General features: G+C 43.1%; 1 protein-coding gene across 1 annotated transcript in view; it reads left to right on the plus strand.

Moving 5' to 3' along the window:
- The first annotated feature begins 11,262 nt into the window (after positions 1-11,262).
- Positions 11,263-18,770, plus strand: part of NPR3 (natriuretic peptide receptor 3) — a 45,754-nt gene continuing 38,246 nt past the window's right edge. The window contains exons 1-2 of the mRNA XM_030470884.1: positions 11,263-11,968; positions 16,627-16,749. Coding sequence (XP_030326744.1) covers positions 11,263-11,968; positions 16,627-16,749 — 829 coding nt within the window. The remainder of the gene's footprint in view (positions 11,969-16,626; positions 16,750-18,770) is intronic.

Consider the following 18,770-nt stretch of genomic DNA (forward strand, 5'->3'; position numbering starts at 1 on the left):
AGGAGCTTAAAAATAATGCAAATATTTATATGTTTTAAATTAATGAAAATATTTTATATATTTAAATATTAATATATTTTATAAATATATGAATATTTTCGTATAAATTGTATATGTAATATATATTTTTTATATATATATTAAAATGAGAAGGCATACTAAATATGAACTTAACGACAGAATCAGGCCTAAACTTGAATAATTTATTTGCTGTATGAATGTAAAATATGAACAGCATAAATACTCGCAAAAACATTTCTTAAACAGCAACATTTAATAATATACGTAAGTTACTGTGTAGTAATACAATGTTTAGTGATATAAAGAATATTTGGTTTTAAATAGTAATTTTTAGATTCGAAATGTCTTCTAAAATCTTTTTGAGTGGAAGAATTACAACCGTCTAAGAGCACAACGAAAAGCTTATAGTTAAATTATCTAAGCCAAAATGAAAGGAAATCTGTCTGATAAAAACGATGATTTAAGTATTTCGAGAGCAATTTTCCCGTACGCCAGGAGATGGCAGCAGCGAGCCACGCTGTGGTGATGAAACACATTCTCGAGGGTACTCTGCTCACAGCTTTAGGTAACAGGATTTATGGAATAACATACGAAACTAATGGACTGTTTTACTAGCTTCGCTCTTAAGGAGCGTTATTAAAGATGTGTGACTGAACTCAACCGGACTCTAAGCCAGTGTAAATTGGTTTCAGTGTGCTTTAATGATTATCGCCAAGTGAATGAATGGGTGTTTCTGCTTCATTTGGAGTTTGTTGAAAAAATGTGGTTGGAAAGTTTGATGGAAATTGCAGTGTAATTTGGCTTATATTTCATTTAGGAAAACTAAAAATCCAAACGAAATCAAAATCAAAATTTAGAAAGTTAGTCAGAAGAAAATATATTAAAAAAAGTAATTGGGATTATTAAAAGGAGAAGAGAGTCAAAAAGAGTGAGAAACAAAAGGTAAATGAACATACAAGGAACTGAGGAAGGGGAAAGAGGATATTTTAAGAAAAAGTTTTCTTAAGAGACATATTTAAGAAAAATATTTCACAACGTGTAACACATGTACACCATTTACATTAAGTGAAGAGCTACCAGCTCCCCTTACAAAGTTGTGCAAATACAGAAATCTCAGCTTTGAGAATTGAAGTTTTTGTGCAGTTTTTTTCCGTTTTAATTTCACCTGGACTGATACAGCAAAGCAGTAGACTTCTTACAAGTCCGGTATAGCAAACTTAGAAAAGTACATTCAGAAATTTAACTCCATGTGACATTAAATAAAAAAATAAAGTTGACATTAAATTAAAATACCTGTGAAAATAACTGAAGTCCTAATTTGAAACTGAAACATGCTAGGAAAACTGGATCTAAGCTTTGGCCTTTGGTACTGTTGCAACTTTTATGCCCTTATTATTGAAAGAAAATAGTTCGCTTTTTAGGAGGATAAGAAAAGTAACTGATACTTCATGCAAAGAAGGAGACCAGTTTAATTTGTTTCTATATACACGAAGGGTTCATGTACAGCCACTACAGTATGTAGTTCGGTAGTCATGGTGCCAAAAGGTTTTCCATAGCTACCAGGCATTTTTCTGCTTCTTCCAGAAGAGATGCGTGGTTGTGCTTGGTAGGGAGAAAATCCTTACTAACAGCAGAAATCCCACTGTCCCTCTGTAGATTGGAAGCACACTGCAGAGTGACGGCCTTGTCCCACCTGTGTCCCAGGGTGCAGGTCCTTGTCACCTGCCCCTCTTGCCATCATCTCCCCATACCTGCAGCTGTGGAGACAATGCATTCGCATTACTCAGACTTGGTTTGTTCTCTACTACCTGGCAGGGTTTTTGAATAAAACAGAATAAGGTTATATTTGGTCAAATGGAGGAGACATAAAACATACACCCATCGTTTGCTTTTCATTTAAAGTCAGTTTTGGATACTGGTCTCAGAAGAAGTTGTGTAGTCTGCAGTTGTGTGGATCTGTGACTGCCAGTCTGGTCTCCGCTCTGAGTCTTGTCATTGGACTATGAAACAGGGATTCAGAGCTCCTGTATTCCATTTCTTATTCTTTGGTTAAGATAAAACAGCGAGGCAGCAGTCATTTAAAAAGGGAAATAAAATGCAAGCAATTTCGTAAACAGAGGAAGAGGGATGATAAACTGGAAAAAAAAAATTAAAATCTCATGTCCTCAACTGTCCTTAATCACAACTTAAAGTATTACAATGAACTAAAGTTAAAAACCATGTTGATACAACATTTTTGCCAAACTTCTGGCTCTTGAACACACCCTTTGGTTTTGTACCTAAATATAAACTAGCTTTTACTATAACTGAGCATCACCAAGCTATTCTACTACATAAAACTTTTTTGCCCATACAAGGAATTTTCCAGAATTCAAAATACTTCTTTGGTAACCTTTTTTCCCTAACAAAAAAAAGTTATAATGATTCATTTTTGTGTGTATTTCAGAATTTAAAGTCTGAGAGTGTGGTTTATTTCAGATATTTTTGTAATAGTAGAATTCCAATTTCTGAAGAGTTTTTTTTTCCCCATGGATATCACTGATATTTTTTCCCCTGAGAATAGTCTTTTCTGTGCCTGTAACACCAGATTATGGATATATTTACATAATATCTATACAATGAAAAGTTGAATTTCATAATTATGAAATTAAAAAACCCAAACAATTAGCCTAATCAGGCATCATTCCTGATACTCTTACCAGAAAAAGCAGTGACTTGCACGTTATGGAGACCAAACCGTTCCTTCATCTTCTCTGTGAGCAGAATCCCCTGTACCATGGTGTGATGTGGCACATGGAGGAACTTCCTTCATTATGCGATTAGAAGCAAGAAATGTATTTCTGAGTCATTCCTTTCATACAGTCCATAACCATCAATTTTCCAAATTCACTTTCTTTCTCCAAGCAATCTCCATCATGCCCCATAGCACTGGAAATGATTTCCAAATACCAAAGGACAAAACATGCTCACATTAGCGACCCCTGCAAGTGTTCTGGGGAAATGGCAGACAACACAGGGAAACAGATGTTGTGTCGTAGGGGTTTGTTTCCTTTGACCATATTTTTCATTGCAGTTATGACTTAATTTCACACATTTCCAGTTAAATTTATTTTATTTTAAAACTATGTTCTCGGTTTCTCTTTTTAGTCATGACTCAAATGTTCTGGTGATCTTCTCGTTAACATCCCTTTTTAATGATGTTTCATGGACACAATCCAGACACATTGCTGCAAATAAAGGAACACATGAAAGCTGTTGAAAAAAAGGACATATTAACTGTGAATTTTGTCAAACCTCTTGTGACAAGTTATGCAAAGGCTTTTTTCTTTGTGTCCTTTTCACTTGGAAGTATTTGGGATTTTCCTGAAAATAATAGTAAACTGGTAAATCATTTCAAGGTTTTGTAACCTCAAGTACAGAGGACAGAAAGCTCTCCACAATTAGCAGTAGCTGCCAGAAGATGCATTCCTGAGGGACTCTATTGTTAGACACTGAGCAGAGGAAAAACACTTTCTGAGGGGAGATAGAAAGTTTCATTTATTCAGTTTACCTGGAAGAATGGGATGAGACATCTTGGCAATAGCATGGAACAGAAAAACAACTGAACACTATCTTTAAAACATCTGCTCCATATGGAAGGACCACAACACCTCTTTTCAGTCTTCTGTTCTAGACTAAGCAAACTTAACTTTTGATCCTGTCTCAGGGGGACACGCTTCCAGACTCTGGCTCTTCCCTTCTGAACTATCCAGTTTGTCTGTGTTTCTCTCAAAACAATAATGCTGAAAGCAAACACAATACTCCTGCAGAGCACAGACGAATCTTGCTCAGACTTGATAGTGCTTCAGCAGATGTAACAGTATTGTATTGCTCACTTGCCTTCAGTTTGTACCTTTTCAGGATGAGCAGCGCTATTCTATACTGTGTTCTGCTTTTCTGTACACTTTCCTGAAGGGAAAAGCACTGGACATTATTAAATTGATTGTTTGACTTCAAACTGCCTCTCAGTTTCTTATGATCATCAAAATTTTAAAGTATTTGTCAGCCCTCTTTCATCTTTACACAGATTTTTAACACGTTCTCTTTCCTCCTTCATACACCTAATGGTTTTTCGGACAAGAATGAAACATGGGATAGAATCAGCTTAAAATATCCTTCTAGTTTAACACAGTTTCATCTAATCATACAAGTGTTCAGTAACTAATGAAGCCGATCCTAAGACAAACTTTTTTGTTTTAATAAAGTGATTATTGTCACAGCTAGTTGCAACTTCTCCTTGGTCTTCTATCTCTCTGATATCTCCCCATTCATTTGTCACGATTCTGGCTCTGACTTCGTGTGACTCTTCCATACTTGGAAAGTATTGCATTATTCATTGTATGTTCTATATACTTACACAGCCTATGCTTCTAGGCTGTGTACATCAAGCTTTCTTTTCACAAACATCAAAGCGTCCATTACCCCTTTAAACAACAGTACTGTTTAATGTTGGCATTAAGGGTAAACCACAAAAGAATGAAAGATCATAAAAAAAGATATGTTCTACATATATGTTTATTTTGTCTTCTAGATCACCTCAGTCCAGTATGCCATCTTGAGTGCAGCTGCCTTGGGATAAGAAATTTGTTACTGCAGCTCACCTGGAGCTGTTTTCTCCACTATAACAGAAATTACCACCCCCTCCAGTCTTGTGGCATTTCCTCACGTGGAGCTGCCCCCTGCCTGGTTCTCTCAAATGACCTAGTTTAGCCGAAACATCTTTTACTCTCAAATCATACTGACAGAATGGGGGTAAGTAGCAATCACACGTCCGGTTGTCCTGGCGTATCTTGTAAGGGCAGTAAACTCTGGCAGCAGGACCCAGCCATCCAGCCAGCTTGGGGCTGGAGACCCATCCCCACAGCCCCTCTTTCAGACCAGCTACTGTCAGAAGGGGTGTGACCTCTAGCCACTTTTTTCCCCTTTTTTTGGATTCACGGCAGTCCAACAGGTTTTGGTGAGCACTGTTGTACACAAAAACCAGAACAGTTGCACTTCAGCTACAAATTACACTGGGCTCTTGCTCTGCTCTGTCCTACACTGCACCACCTCCTGACTGCCTTTGAGAGAACAAAGTTAGCCAAACTCATCTGCCTAAAAAGATCTGTCTGGTATTAAAATAGAATGCTATAACAGTTGAAAAAAAAAAAAAAGAATTAAAACCTGGTATTTTCTGTCCTTGCTTTCTTATGTGAAAACCGTCAGGAAAATTTAAGAGGAGAAAAGAAGTGTAAAACCACTTACTACTTGTAATTCCTGCTAACACTTCCACAATTGCATATGTTTGCTTTTTCTGTCTGCTTTGGCAGCAGAAGACATGGGAGAGGTATATTTTTTTTTTCACAAATGCAAGCAATGTTTCTGTCCTTTTGGCCTTAGTCTACAAGTGCACATACAGGAGAATGAGTTTTCAAGCAGTAATTTTATTTTTGTGTGTATATGTCATTACTTACACAAAGCACCTATGCTGTCAGCAAAAGCAAAATAGACAACTAAAGGAAATAACAAGTAGGCTTTTAGGAAATACATGGTAAACTGCACACAAAGAAGACATCACTTCCTAGAGGTCTGTACTGTCAGTGTGCAAATAGGAGCCACATATCCAAAAGGCCTCTGTCTTTGCAGAGAGGATGAGGACACCTCAATTTCTTCTTCCTCTGCTTCTGGCAGCTTGAAGAAGTGACCTGTTCTGCACTGCCTAGTTCCTGCCTTCTAGCAGGAACTAGAACCTGTGAATCTCTGGCAATTTTGTTTGTTGACCTCTTATTCATCTTGCTCAAATTATATTACATTAACTGCAATTTAACTGCATAAATGGCCAGTTCCTTGTTAAGTGTAAGATCTCCTCTTTTGACTTGCTTTGGTGCATAACACTTTATTGACACCTGCTACCCCACTCCGCTCTGGGCTGTTTTCATTATTCTGCTGTGTCTTCCTCCATCCACCCATGTGTTCCTGAAGCCTTTTGTCCTTCTCCCTTGGTAATCTCATTGTTTCCATTCCAGTGATGTGATGACAAATGACAAATCTGTATTCCACCGAGTCCATATATTTATTTTTTATCACATCTGTGCTTTAATAAACTCGAAATGACAGAACTCCTGAAGCACATATTTTTATTTAATTAAATATTTTTAAAATCGACTCACAGGAACAAGATCTGTCAATAGTATTAGATTTCTTCCCATGCTTTCCCCATAATCTAATCCTTAATCAACATGCAAGAAAAAAGACATACAGAGATTTCAGTGCTGTCTGTTCAGATTTCTTGCTCTGCTGTGCCAAATCAACTGCAAACCATACCAATGAATTCAGAATATTCTTAATCAGCTCCCAGGCGGATATTACTATATAAACCAAAACTGCCCGAAGTGACGAATACCCAGCCAAAAAAGATATCTGGTTTCTTTATGCCGTGAGACTTCTGTTCCGTTGATACGGGAATACATGTGGAAAGTAGCACAACAGAATAGTTCCTGTCTTGAGATTACACGGAACAGCAATCCAGCTCTTTGGCTGACAGTGCATCTGGGATGTTTAATCCCAACTCTGGTTTTGAGAAGACACCATGATAATATTTCTAACATTACAAACAATATAGATACCTACTGTAGAGTTACGAAGCTCAAGCAGAAATCATGTTTACTCTACAAAGCCTTTAAAGTCATGTGGACAGAACTGCCACGATGTTGGTAAGGTACAGTAGACATTTGTATTTCAGCACTTCCTACTTATCTTCTTTGATGGAGCCAAATGCACATGAGGAACAAGATGGCCATTGTCCTGTGCACTTCAGTGGTGACCACCCAAGGCTGAACTGAGCTCAGGAAAGAGTCCAAGATATTTACATTGGTAAAACCCCAGAGGCAAATTTTGCAGGTGTTGTGCTATGACATGGAAATGAAAACAACAGTGAAAATCATAGCATCACTTTGATCCAAACCAAGATAATTTATCCTTCTAATTTAGTACAGTTAGCATAAAGAGTGTGTTCTATACCCAGATGTTATCTGTAAATATGGAAAATGGCTGCCTAAAGAAAGTTAATATTTTCCAATGTAGCCTAGGCAGAAAAAGATGGTGCATTTTTGAGACAGGCAATGAGTGAAGGGTACTTGATCAGGTTACATGTTTAAAAAGAATGCAGTAATTGCTCTCTCAATATTCCTCTCATCTCTGAAAGTACTTGGAAAAACAGAGGAAGCATGGAGAATCTTCATTTAAATTGAAAATAAATACAAAACCTTCTTTCTTATTAGAAATAAAAGTTACCTTGAAGGTTCTATTGTCAACTTGTTATCAGTATGTCCTTCCATAGGCTTCAGTGGAACCATGCACATGCTGTACAAAACTAACAACTAATGTAAATAACATTTGCTGTGTATAAAGCTGCATTTTGTCCATTTCGTGTGGGGTGGCAGGCAGCGGACAAGTATTATTCATGCTTGAACAGCCATGACAAGAAGTTTAATCTTTATTATTTAGGGAAGAGAAGGAGGTGGAGGGGCCAGATTCAGTGTTTCTTAGCCTAGCATGATTGAACAGCACAGCTCTTGTGGGACTGCATCTCACCTTCACCTTCCTATTGGTGGGAAATGATAGGTAGCTGTAGCACCGTGTGACTTCGAGGACCATCAAGCCATGATTTTAGCAGTGGTAGTGAAGATAAGCACTGTAGTGGAGGGATGATCTTCAGATCACGTTAAACCTCTGGGACGTCACCGTTTCCTCTCCCAAGTTCTGTTCTCCCCATTTGTAAAAGAAAAATGACATCCGCCTGCCCACCTTTACCTTACTTTGTGGTGTGAAGTGGAAGGTGTTAAGACAACAGGGTAGCAAGTTCTGCGAAGTGTTAGTACTGTATGTATGGATGTATGCTCATATTTTGTGTGTGCAGTTTTGTCACCTTGTAGTTCTCACATAGATAGATATCTCCACAGAAGTGGGCGTCAAGTAAAAGAAAAACAAGTAAATACGTCCCTTTTCCATCTACTTTTTTAGTATTAGACTGGCTTATCTTGAGTTTTCATGCTGCAATATTTTCACCTAAAAACTGTGTTGCATTTTTACGTAAAGCAAGTATACAAAGACTACAAAGCACAAAAAGAGACACCCATATCCACTGTGCTGCAGTAAAAGAAATTCCCATAGGTGTGTTCCAGAAGAGTGCAGATTCCTTGAAATAAAAAGAGAACGGTTTTCTCGAAAAACAAGGAAAGAATTTAAAAGTCTGAATACAGGATATATTTGCTGTACAGATGATGTCAAAGTATTTCATCTTTTCAGCCTCTAGGGGGGACTGTGTTTTCAGCGAACCTGAATTTTCTTCATCTGCAGCAGGCAGTTCAGACTGTTGCTCATGCTAGCTCGAGCGAGTCAAGTGATTCTTGCTTTGTGTATGAGTTATTTCTAGGGGGAAGATAGCCTGTGTCTGAAATGACTTTAGTCCTAAAGGGCCAGCCTGAAAGCTCTGCTCTCACTGCAGTCCGTGGGCATTCTGCCTGCTACTGATTCACGACTGCAGGATTTGTTCCTATTAAAAAACATTTATGTAGCTGAAAAAAAAAATGCCCGTGGAGTAATGCTGAATTTATAGCTATGGAAAATACTGTAAGTAAGTGAACTAATGGTGAGGTGGATTAAGTGACATTCTGAATTGGGATTTACAAGTAAATTCTTGTGCATAACTTTCTGGCTCAGTGAAATCAATCAATCACAGTCTGGGATTCTTCCTTATAAACCTGCATAAGGTGAAGGGAAACAACTGAAAAGTTCGTGACACTTTGGGCCCTCAGAGACAGTGCGACTCCCATAAGGCTGAATGCAATTGCTCAGGTGAGAAAGGACCACATGCTGCGGGCCAAATCTCTTTCTGAAAGCATTAAAACTGGTCTTTGATGCTACTACTGCTACACAGTACTGGCGAGATGCCTTCTGTTTCTCTTTCGCCTCATGTTGGCCCTGCTTCTCCCACTCTGATTCATTCACAGCAGCACTTCACCTCACAAGGAGCAGCCAGTGTGAAGGGATGGCAGCCCTGTGATTTATGGGCTTACTATCTCTTCCATTGTGTTTACACAGCTTACGCTCAGAAAAAGACAGCTAGGAGAGTATGGAGCTCATTCACATAAAATGAAAAAGATATTCTGGCGGGGGAAGGGAGGAATCAAGAGACATCCATCCAGATTTCGGTGTTGTAAACACATCTGTAGGGTCATCATAAAGCAGTGACTACAAAGGTCAGCATTTCAAAATGTGTCTTAAGAAAATGTTTTTGCAAGCTTTGTGGTGAAGATGGGTGGTGTGTTGTATATTGTAACATTCTGCTTAATCTCCACTATGTTATATGGAGTCATTTACAACAAAAAAATGCCTGACATAACTTACAGTACAGGAACATACAAAACCAGCTTCACCAGGGAGGATGTTTATGTAATCTTCAAGAACAGTCTGAAGTTCGATTCAGTAATCAAATAAAGCTATGTGAGAGGCACATTTCTCAGGGTCGCTACCCACCTTTGAATTTCTGAGTTTCTTTATTTTACTGAGCCCCTGTTAGATACTGAGCTTCTGAAAGAAAAAAAAAAAAGGATTTTTTTGATGATTATTGCTGTAGGTCTGCGTTATCTTCTGCTTTCATTCCACTTCTCAGCTGTAATTGCACAAGCGCTTCTAGATTCCTTTTTAACCAAGGCATCTTAAAGGTGAGCAGATGGTCGCCCCAGGAGCACAGGTTTCCCATTCATGGGCTGCACAGTGAAGGCAGCAACAAAAGTAAGTTTACACACACTGCCCTTACCACGACCTCTGTGCTGAACTAAACAACCCCCTTCTGTAAAGCCAGGAGCAGTTCACTCACCTTTCGAATGCAAACCTGGCACTCTCCGTGTAACCATAAAACATCAAACCATGCAACACTGCTCTGGGTTTGAGGATGTAGGCTGTGGGCACAGAAAACTCCACAGAGAGACATCCTTTGTAATTCTGCTGTCAAAAAGCATCAGGTATTCCAAAGCCTCTTTCACAAAACATTTTGCACATCTTGCATGGACTTTATTCCAGAACAGCAGTGTCCACTTTAAATGGACATTAACAAAATCTTAAGCATAGCACTTTATGGCCAGTAAGATGAGATGTATTTAACATGATCTCACTATGCAGCATTGTCAAGACAATTTAAAAAAAGTTATTCTTCTTTTTATTTCTCCCCAATAAAATAATCTCAGAACGTGTCTCCTTCACTGGGGGAAACCTCTGCTGCTTGGGGCATGCAACTGTGTCTCAGATGCAGTGGGTAGGAAGCGGTGGAAACTGCACCTGGTCTTTCTTGCTATGGGGGTCTCAGAAGATCCCAGAGGGACACAGGCTGAGGTCAGGGATCCAGTGCCGGCTTTCCCGCAGGGTTCCACCGACTCGGAGCACCAGCACCTTTCTGCGCGAGATGGGAGCCGGGCAGCTCTGCTTGTGCCCTGCTGCAGTGCCCCTCAGGGCGCTGCCTGCATCCCCCACTGCTGATGCTGCAAGCTCCCTTCCTCAAATCCCCCATCCCTGCCGCGCACCGAGCCCCCGGGGATGCGGAGCGGAATCAAACGATTTCCATATGCAGCGAAGTGCCGCTTAACCAGGCTGTAGCAACCCCAAAACATTAAACACATGAAAGTGCGATGGGACCCTTTACTCCCCGTCCACAGGGGCTCTCTTGGCGGTGAGGTACACGCACATCCAGACACAGGCATTGCGGCGGCGATAAGCGCTCCCCCCGCCCCGCGGTGCCGGCCGGCGGCAGAGATGCGGGGGGGCGCGGAGGGGGCGGGCAGGGGCGCGGCGGCGGCTCCTCCCTGCGCACAAACCCGGCCGCGCGGCGCGGGGCGTGCGGAGAGCTGCCGCCGAACCGCGCTACTTAAGCGGGAGGGCGCAGCCCGGCAGCCCCGCGGGGGAATCCGGTGGGGGGGCGGGCGGGGGAAGAGGCTAGTACTAGTAGTGGTGGTGGTAGTAGTAGTAGTAGTAATAATACTAGTCTGTAAGAGAACAAGACAAGCAGAGCCGAGATGCTCCGTCCGTAACCCTCAGGCGGGGACAGGTTGTGAACTCGCCAAACACCTGAGCAATAAAGCACGACCGAACAATTTCGAGGCGGGCGGGAAAGGGAGGGGGGGAAGAAAAGTTTGCTGGAGCACGGGCGTCTCGGGGGGGGCGGGCGCGATGCCGCCCTGGCTGCTGGGCAGCCTCTGCTGCGTGCTGGCGGCGCGGACGGCACTGGGCAGCGGCTCCGCGGGCGCGGAGGAGGAGGAGGAGGAGAAGCTGATCCGGGTGCTGGTGCTGCTGCCGCAGGACGACACCTACCTCTTCTCGCTGGGGCGGGTGCGTCCCGCCATCGAGTACGCGGTGCGGAGCCTGCGGGAGAGCGGCGCCGGGCTGCTGCCCGGCTACGCGTTCCAGCTCACCTATGAGGACTCGGCGTGCGGGAACCGTGCCCTGTTCAGCCTGGTGGACATGGTGGCCCTGCAGCACCGGCGCCCCGACCTGCTACTAGGGCCCGTCTGCGAGTACGCGGCGGCGCCGGTAGCGCGGCTGGCGGCGCACTGGGACGTGCCCATGCTGTCGGCGGGGGCGCTGGCTGCGGGCTTCGGCGCCCGGGGCGGCGAGTACTCGCACCTCACCCGCGTCGCCCCGGCCTATGCCAAAATGGGCGAGATGCTGCTGGCCCTATTCCGCCACCACCAGTGGAGCCGGGCCACGCTGCTCTACAGCGACAGCAACCCCGAGCGCAGCTGCTACTTCGCCATGGAGGGCGTCCATGTGGTCTTCCAAGAGGAGGCCTTCCACATGGCCGTGCACAGCTTCGACGAGAGCAGCCGGCACCTCGACATCGACGACGTTGTTCGCGCCCTGCAGACCGGCGAGAGGGGTGAGTGGTGGTGGGTGCCCGGCTCGGCTCTGCGGTGGTGGATGGGGTCAGGGACGCGTGTTGGGGTGGTGGGAGCACCAGGGAGAAAAGATCCTGTGAGATTGGGGAGGCACGTGGGGAGGCTCACTGTGGTGCTGCACTGGCATCCCTGGGCCAGGCATCCCCCGAAGGACAGGGACCAGCTGCCCTGAGCGAAAGCCGTGCCCACAGAAGTCTGTTAGAGCTTTGCCCCCCACAGCGGAGGGTGAAGCTCACCCTCAGGGACTGCAGTGGGAGGGTTCTGTGGCATGGTAAGACATGAGCTTTCTGCCAGCGGTCTGGGTTATCCAAAATTGCCCACATCTGTAGAGCAGCAAATCTGTCGCTTATTCTCTGAGATTAGTGCAGTCACTCTCTGTAAGTTCAAAGACTAAGCAAAGATGTTTTCTTCTCACCCCGCTGTGTCTTGCAGCGGGGATCCTTTTCCCTGCTCCTGCTGTTGGAAGCCTTGTTGAGTACCTCATAAATAACAAATGCATTTAGGGGAGGTGGTCATTTCGGACAATGCATGGATGCGAAACCCGTGAGTGTGTGCAGTAATATTGCCACCAACTGTTAGCAAAACACTGGGGAGATAAATGGCTTGTAAAAGATCTTGGAAAGTCACCCGTGGGCTGGATGAACTGGCTTTGCATCCTGAAGTAGTAAAACGCTCAAAGTGCTTTGGGATGTGCAGATTGTAGTTAGATGGGTTTTAAAGTGAGGTCTTGCTGAGCAGTGTGTGGATACGTGGACAATTGAAAAGGCATTTTCTGTTAGAGGCTTTTACCAGCCAAAGGCTTCCCCACTAAGTTATTAAAATAAAGGAAAAGGTGTAGACCAGGAGCAGACAGCAGGATCACATTGAAGAAAGTCCTTAGCTGTTTTTTGGAGGAGGTGTAGGTGTGTGCAAAGTGTTTTGTACAATTTCTTCATCCCTGGTTATAGAATGTTAAAATAGCATCCAAATGGGACTGACAAAGATGATGCTGTGTGTGGCTGTCACAGCTGGTGTTGAGTGCCATGGGCTGTGGACGGAGCAGCCTTGCACTTCAGGTGTTGTTAATGCTGCTGTGAAAACCTTAATGTGCTCAGGAGTGTGTGGGAGATAACTGAGGTCTAATAGCTTATGGTTCTTTAGTTCTCTGTTCACTGAAGCAGGTGCTTAAAATAAAGCTTTCCTAGTAAGTGCCATTCAGAGAAATCTATTGAATGGAGAGAAGGGAATGTGTGTAGGTACTAGAGAAAACTGCTGTGTGGGGAAAGATGCTTTTCTTTTTTAACCAGCATAACTTTTGTGTGCGTGTGTGCTCAGCTTTCCTGGTGCTAAGAGCGTAACAGCATGCTTACAGCAGGAAAAGACGGTATTCACCCTTAGCCATAGGGAGCTGTGGCTATATTGTGGGAACATGACTGATGACTGCTTTTCAATCTGCACAGCCAGGAAAGAGAAGCTTGCTTTCAGCCTGGGCTTCAATGCTTTCCTGAGCTGAGACATTTGGTCTTGCATCATTTTGTAACTTGCAAATGACTAAACAAAAGCAGTGCTCTGTCTTACTTCTTTCCCCTCCTTGTGCCCTATGGGGCCCTTCAGCTTCCACTTGTGCCTTTTTGACTTAAAAGACTGACCACAGGATTCTGCTGGCGTGTTCCTCTGGGCCTGAGGAGTGGTCCTGCTGCTCGTGGCATCTTTCAGGTTGTCACAATATTTTAGAAGTCATATATCATTTGAAGGGTGCAGCATGTGCCTTAGCTGACCAGGTGAAGTCTTCATTTCTCCTATGGACTCCTTGGAGGTCTTCCAGTAGGGTATTGGGGCTCGTGGGCAACAAGACACTATCCAGAGCTCTTTCTAGGAATGTTTTTGGTTGGTTGGTTTCCCACCAGTTTTTGAGGGCTATTGTGACGCTGTCCTTGGCTCTCACCCTGCACCTTCTCTGTTTACAGAGATTGCTGCTGGTGGTGGTCCCATCTGAATGGTTGGGCTTCCTTGAGATGCCTGAGTGGCAGTGAGCATTCAAGCAAACACACGAAACTCTCCCAGGGCTGAGAAAGAAGCTGCCCCACAAGCTGGCCCATGGGGACGTGTGGCAGACGCTGGCCCCATGGGTTTAGGTTGCTGCTGGCTGGGGCTTTGCACCAAGCTCTCGGTGGTCCAGGAGGCAGGAGCATGCTCAGCCATGCACTAGTGTTTGCCAGAGGCTGCCTACTCAGTCCCTGGAGCCTCTCCAAAAGACTCAAGTCTTGGAGCCACAACAAAATCGTGATGTAAAATACGATAATAAAAGTTAACCACTTTAATGAATTTCATTACTAGTTCAAGCTGCCTTGCAGGCTTGTTTAGCCATGCTGCAGACTGCTGTAGGCTCAGGTTTACCATAATGGTCATAAATGTGGGCTGTGCTTAAATGTGTTCTGCATAAGCACGTAGTGCAGGGGGTGTATGTAGCAGAGGGAACTGGAATTAAACTCTCAAGTATTTGCAGGATGAGTCAATAATCCTAGTCAATAAATTCAGAATATTACTGTTAGAATTACTGTGGTCTACGTGTATCATACTGGAGGGAGAACATTATGTATGTGTTTGCACACACACGTTTATATGTACACAATAGTAAGGTACAGATGCAGATTAAATACACATAATTTACGTTTTTGGAAGATTGCGAGAGACATGCCCATAGCTTATTTGCTTCAGAATCTTGAAATGTGTAATCTTTTCTCTCCTGCTGCATTAAAAACCACATCCAAATAGTTAATATTACTTCCTTTACATTCCTTTAGAGGCTTACAAAATATGATTTAATATATTTTGAAGTAGGTTTCCCCACACACACACTCTTTTCTTTATTCCTTTTGCTAAAGATCTGTTACTAGTGTTGTGGGAATCTCATTGATTCCACCTACAGATTACAGCTTCATGGTAGATGTGAATTTTAAAGGCAAAGTCAAGGGAGAATTGGGAGTACAGCAAGGAAATGTTTCAAAAGGAAATCTCTCACCTATACTGAAATTAGAAACAGTGAGACAAATTCATTCCTGATGTGCATCTGGAAAAGATTTGATCCAAATTTTATTGTAAGAAATTCTTTTTGTTCTTCTTTTCCTTCATGCTAATATACTTCACAATGGTCATGAAATATGTCTTGCTCTGTTGCTCTGGAAATTATTATAGTACGCTGCTATAATCAGTAGGATGGAGCTGTGCATGGTATGACTCTCGTGAAGCATGGGGATGTACCGAACGTGACTCGCCCTGGTGGCACATCTGGAGCTTTGTGCCTTTGATGGCATCCAACCAGAAAAGCGATGGGAGAAGATTCATTGTGTGTGAAAAGATTTGGCCTGTTTGGCCTTTTCATTTCTTACAACAGCAAACACTTCTACCCAGAAAAGCCGAATGTGGTTTTGATTCAGTTTTATTGTTGGGTTCAAAATATTTGAGTACATTATTGTAGCGTTTGAGCCCTGCCATGCGTGACGGTGTTCTTGGAAACGTGTATGCAGTTGGTTTTGAATTATCATCCCAACAGGATCTCTTATGACTTTGCTGTAGGATATAGCCCCAAAGCATACACTGGTACAGTACTTTGCAGCTCCCTCTGATGTCAGTAGTTTCACAGCCATAGACTTGTGAACCTATAAAGAAGTTTATAGTATAGCGTGCTCAGTAGGTGAGCTGTCTCCCCACTGCTGAAGACCTTACCTGAGTTCATGCTTTCCCTTTGCAGAGGGAAGGGATAGAAAGGGGAGTAGTCCCCTCCTGCCCAGCAGGTTAGGGAAGAGGCTTCTCAACCACAGTTGTCGCAAAGTGGATTGTGGTGCCCACATGGAACATTTCTGTGGACTTGCAGGTCCTGTTGTAGCAGCAGAGCCCCTGCTTAGCTCTTGGTCCATTATAAATGAGGCTCTGTGGCATTCAATCTTGTAACCACCTTTAATCTTCACACTCAGAAAGTGGCACTTGCATTTCCCATTTCTGAATATTAAGTGTCCCATCAAAGGTCTTTGCCTAGGCTTATTGTATAGCTTCTGGAGGGAAAATCACATTCTGGAGAGATTTTACTTAAACAGCTGCACAGATGCTGCTCTTTGTCAACTGTAGAGAGGCAACAAATCCTAGACCAGATACCTAAATTTTGGGTAGCTGAAGTGTAGGCAAGATGACTCTATACCAAACTGTTCAATGGAATGGAAATTAAAATGGTAATGTCATTGTATCAGCTTAATTCTTCATTTTCAGACTGTTTTGTGTACTTCACTAAGTACTTCTAAGTATATGACACTTAGAAGTAACGACTGAGGCTTATGGTTGCAGTTGACTCCACAAATATGTGCAGTTGAAGAACTTTGAAGCCAGAACATATCACATGTTGGAGGAGTAAAAAGAACTTGGGTCACACACAGGCTCTATTTAATTTTCAGAGGAGACAATGGAGGAGGAAGCGTCTGTGTTTGGTACCTGTCTTCTATCAGCCACTTGGGAAATCAGCTTTGTTTGCTATCTGTGTTGTCATGTTTGTTGCAATACTGGGAGGACATCTGGGGTCACTGTCTCTGGCAGCGTTGATGCTTTAACAGCCTGTTCCCTGAGGTTCTTGAACTGCCTCTTATCTGTGTTCCTCATTTTCTTCCACCAGTTGTAATCATGTGTGCCAGCGGTGACACAATCAGGAACATTATGCTGGCTGCTCATCGGCAAGGAATGACCAATGGGGACTATGCTTTCTTCAATATTGAACTCTTCAACAGCTCATCATATGGTAATGTTTTTCCTGCCCAAGTATGTTGCAAAGTCTTCTGTAAGCCTGGTAATATTTTTAGATTTGTTAGCCTCAGAGTATGCAGCAGTGAGTCCCAAAATACTCCACTGTCTCTCCCCGCTGTTGCAGTTATCTTCCACTGGGGCTCTGGTATTGCAAGAAGCAAAACAGACCTCAGGCTATAGATGCCACTGGTGGATCACAAGGTCCCAAATACACTATACAACTTGTTTAATTGTAGGGGAAGCAGCACCAGATGGAGACATTGGTTATAGCAGCCAGGTGTGGGTACCCCATGCTGCAGTGTGTGTGCTCAGCTCTGGGTAGCTTGCACAATCCCCAGCTTGTCACTGTCACATCTCAGGGCAGGGTATTCCTGGCTGCCCCATGACCTGCGGTTTGTGAAGGTATCTGGAAGGAGGCACGAGCAATGGCCAGAGCCATGGGCAACTGCAGGTCCTGGGTCTCCAGAAGTCATCTCTGTGCTGGGGGATCACACATCTAGTTTGTTTCAGCTTTTGATCAGAAACTGTGTCTGCAAAAGTATTCAGCAGTGTTATGTTGAAAGGAAAGCACTGGATGGGACATGGACAGTCCAGATTTACTAGGGTAGAGTGGGTAAAGGTGGCTGATTCCACTCCTAAGGAAAAAGGATCAGATTTGTCAATTTAAAACATGACTTTAAAATGTAAATTAAATACATTTGTATTTTGAAATGTCCCTACATTCAGTTACATTTGATATCATGGGATTGTGTGGCAGGGACTAAACCTGCTCTCAGCTGTTTACTGCTGTCTCAGTTAAAGTAATAGTGGAGTGGTGTTTTTTGCTGAGTTTTAAACAGCATCAAATGGCTGAAGCTGAGGCGAGTTCATGCCTCGGAACTAGGTTTTGTTCAAGTGTCAACATGGCTTTTGAAAGGAACCCTCTTTTGCAGGTGCAGAGGAGATAATCCCCCCCGCCCCACAGGCTGCCTTAACTAATCCACTATAATAACAAATTTATTTCAAATTGAAAATCAAGTGGCAGTTGAGAAAGGAGGAAAACTTGGGTTTTTTTCTTTCTTTCTAGCCTCAAAAAGCTGGCCAATGGGAACAGCTGAATTCACAAGAGGATGATGTGTTTTGTTTAATGAATCAGATAATTGTGAGCTAAATTCTTTTGCATAAACTTTTTGTTACTCATCTACCATGTCTGAGATCATTTTACAGTAAACAGTGATGTTTGTTGAAGAGCTCAGTATGTAGCTGTTTAAATTCAGAGATACAGATAAGTACAGAAGTACAGATCCTGCTCCATGTATTGTATAGCTTAGCTAAAGAGGTGCCAAGTTTTGCCAGGTAATAAGGAAATCACTTAAATAAGAAAAAGATAAAGTTGCAGAATGAGATCAAAACCAATGGTTCGAATCAAGGTTTTCTTTTTGTTGAGTTGAATTTGGAGTGACTTTATCCTTTGTGGCATAAGCAAAACCATTTGTCATTGCAACCTTAATCAGAACCAGAGCAAAAAGCTGAAGGTCTACCCTTGTCAGCAGTCACAAAACGCTGAAGTTTTGGCCCTTCTGTATAGCCTGGGAGCTTTGGAGGCTTAACTTTACTAGAAACCACTGATCAAGTAACCTCTCTGGCTGACAGTGGTGGCTCATTACCACTGCGCTACTGCTGCGTTTCATCTCAAAGGGTAGAAATGCATCAGAAGTGATTCATCGGGCCATAGGTACAAGTCTGTGTGTGAGGTGGGCCCCTTTGGAGAGAAGTAGGCACCCCTGGACAGTGATTCACCTCATCTTTAGTTGTCCATAGTGGCTCAGATGAATCACCCCCTACAACTGATGGTTTCCTTTCTTGGCTGAAATGAGCTCAGAGTGGCTACCTGGGAAGTACTGAAGCTGGCTGGGACACTTCAAAGTTCTCCTTTAACTTTGGTCACATAAGAACAGTGTTTGCAGGAGGTGGGGATGCTGTGTTTTGTAATGATTTTGCTTTCCAGGATGGTATTTGCTAGGAGGTAGCGGCAGT

Source organism: Strigops habroptila, chromosome Z (assembly GCF_004027225.2).
Source record: "Strigops habroptila isolate Jane chromosome Z, bStrHab1.2.pri, whole genome shotgun sequence".
Lineage (NCBI taxonomy): Eukaryota > Metazoa > Chordata > Aves > Psittaciformes > Psittacidae > Strigops > Strigops habroptila.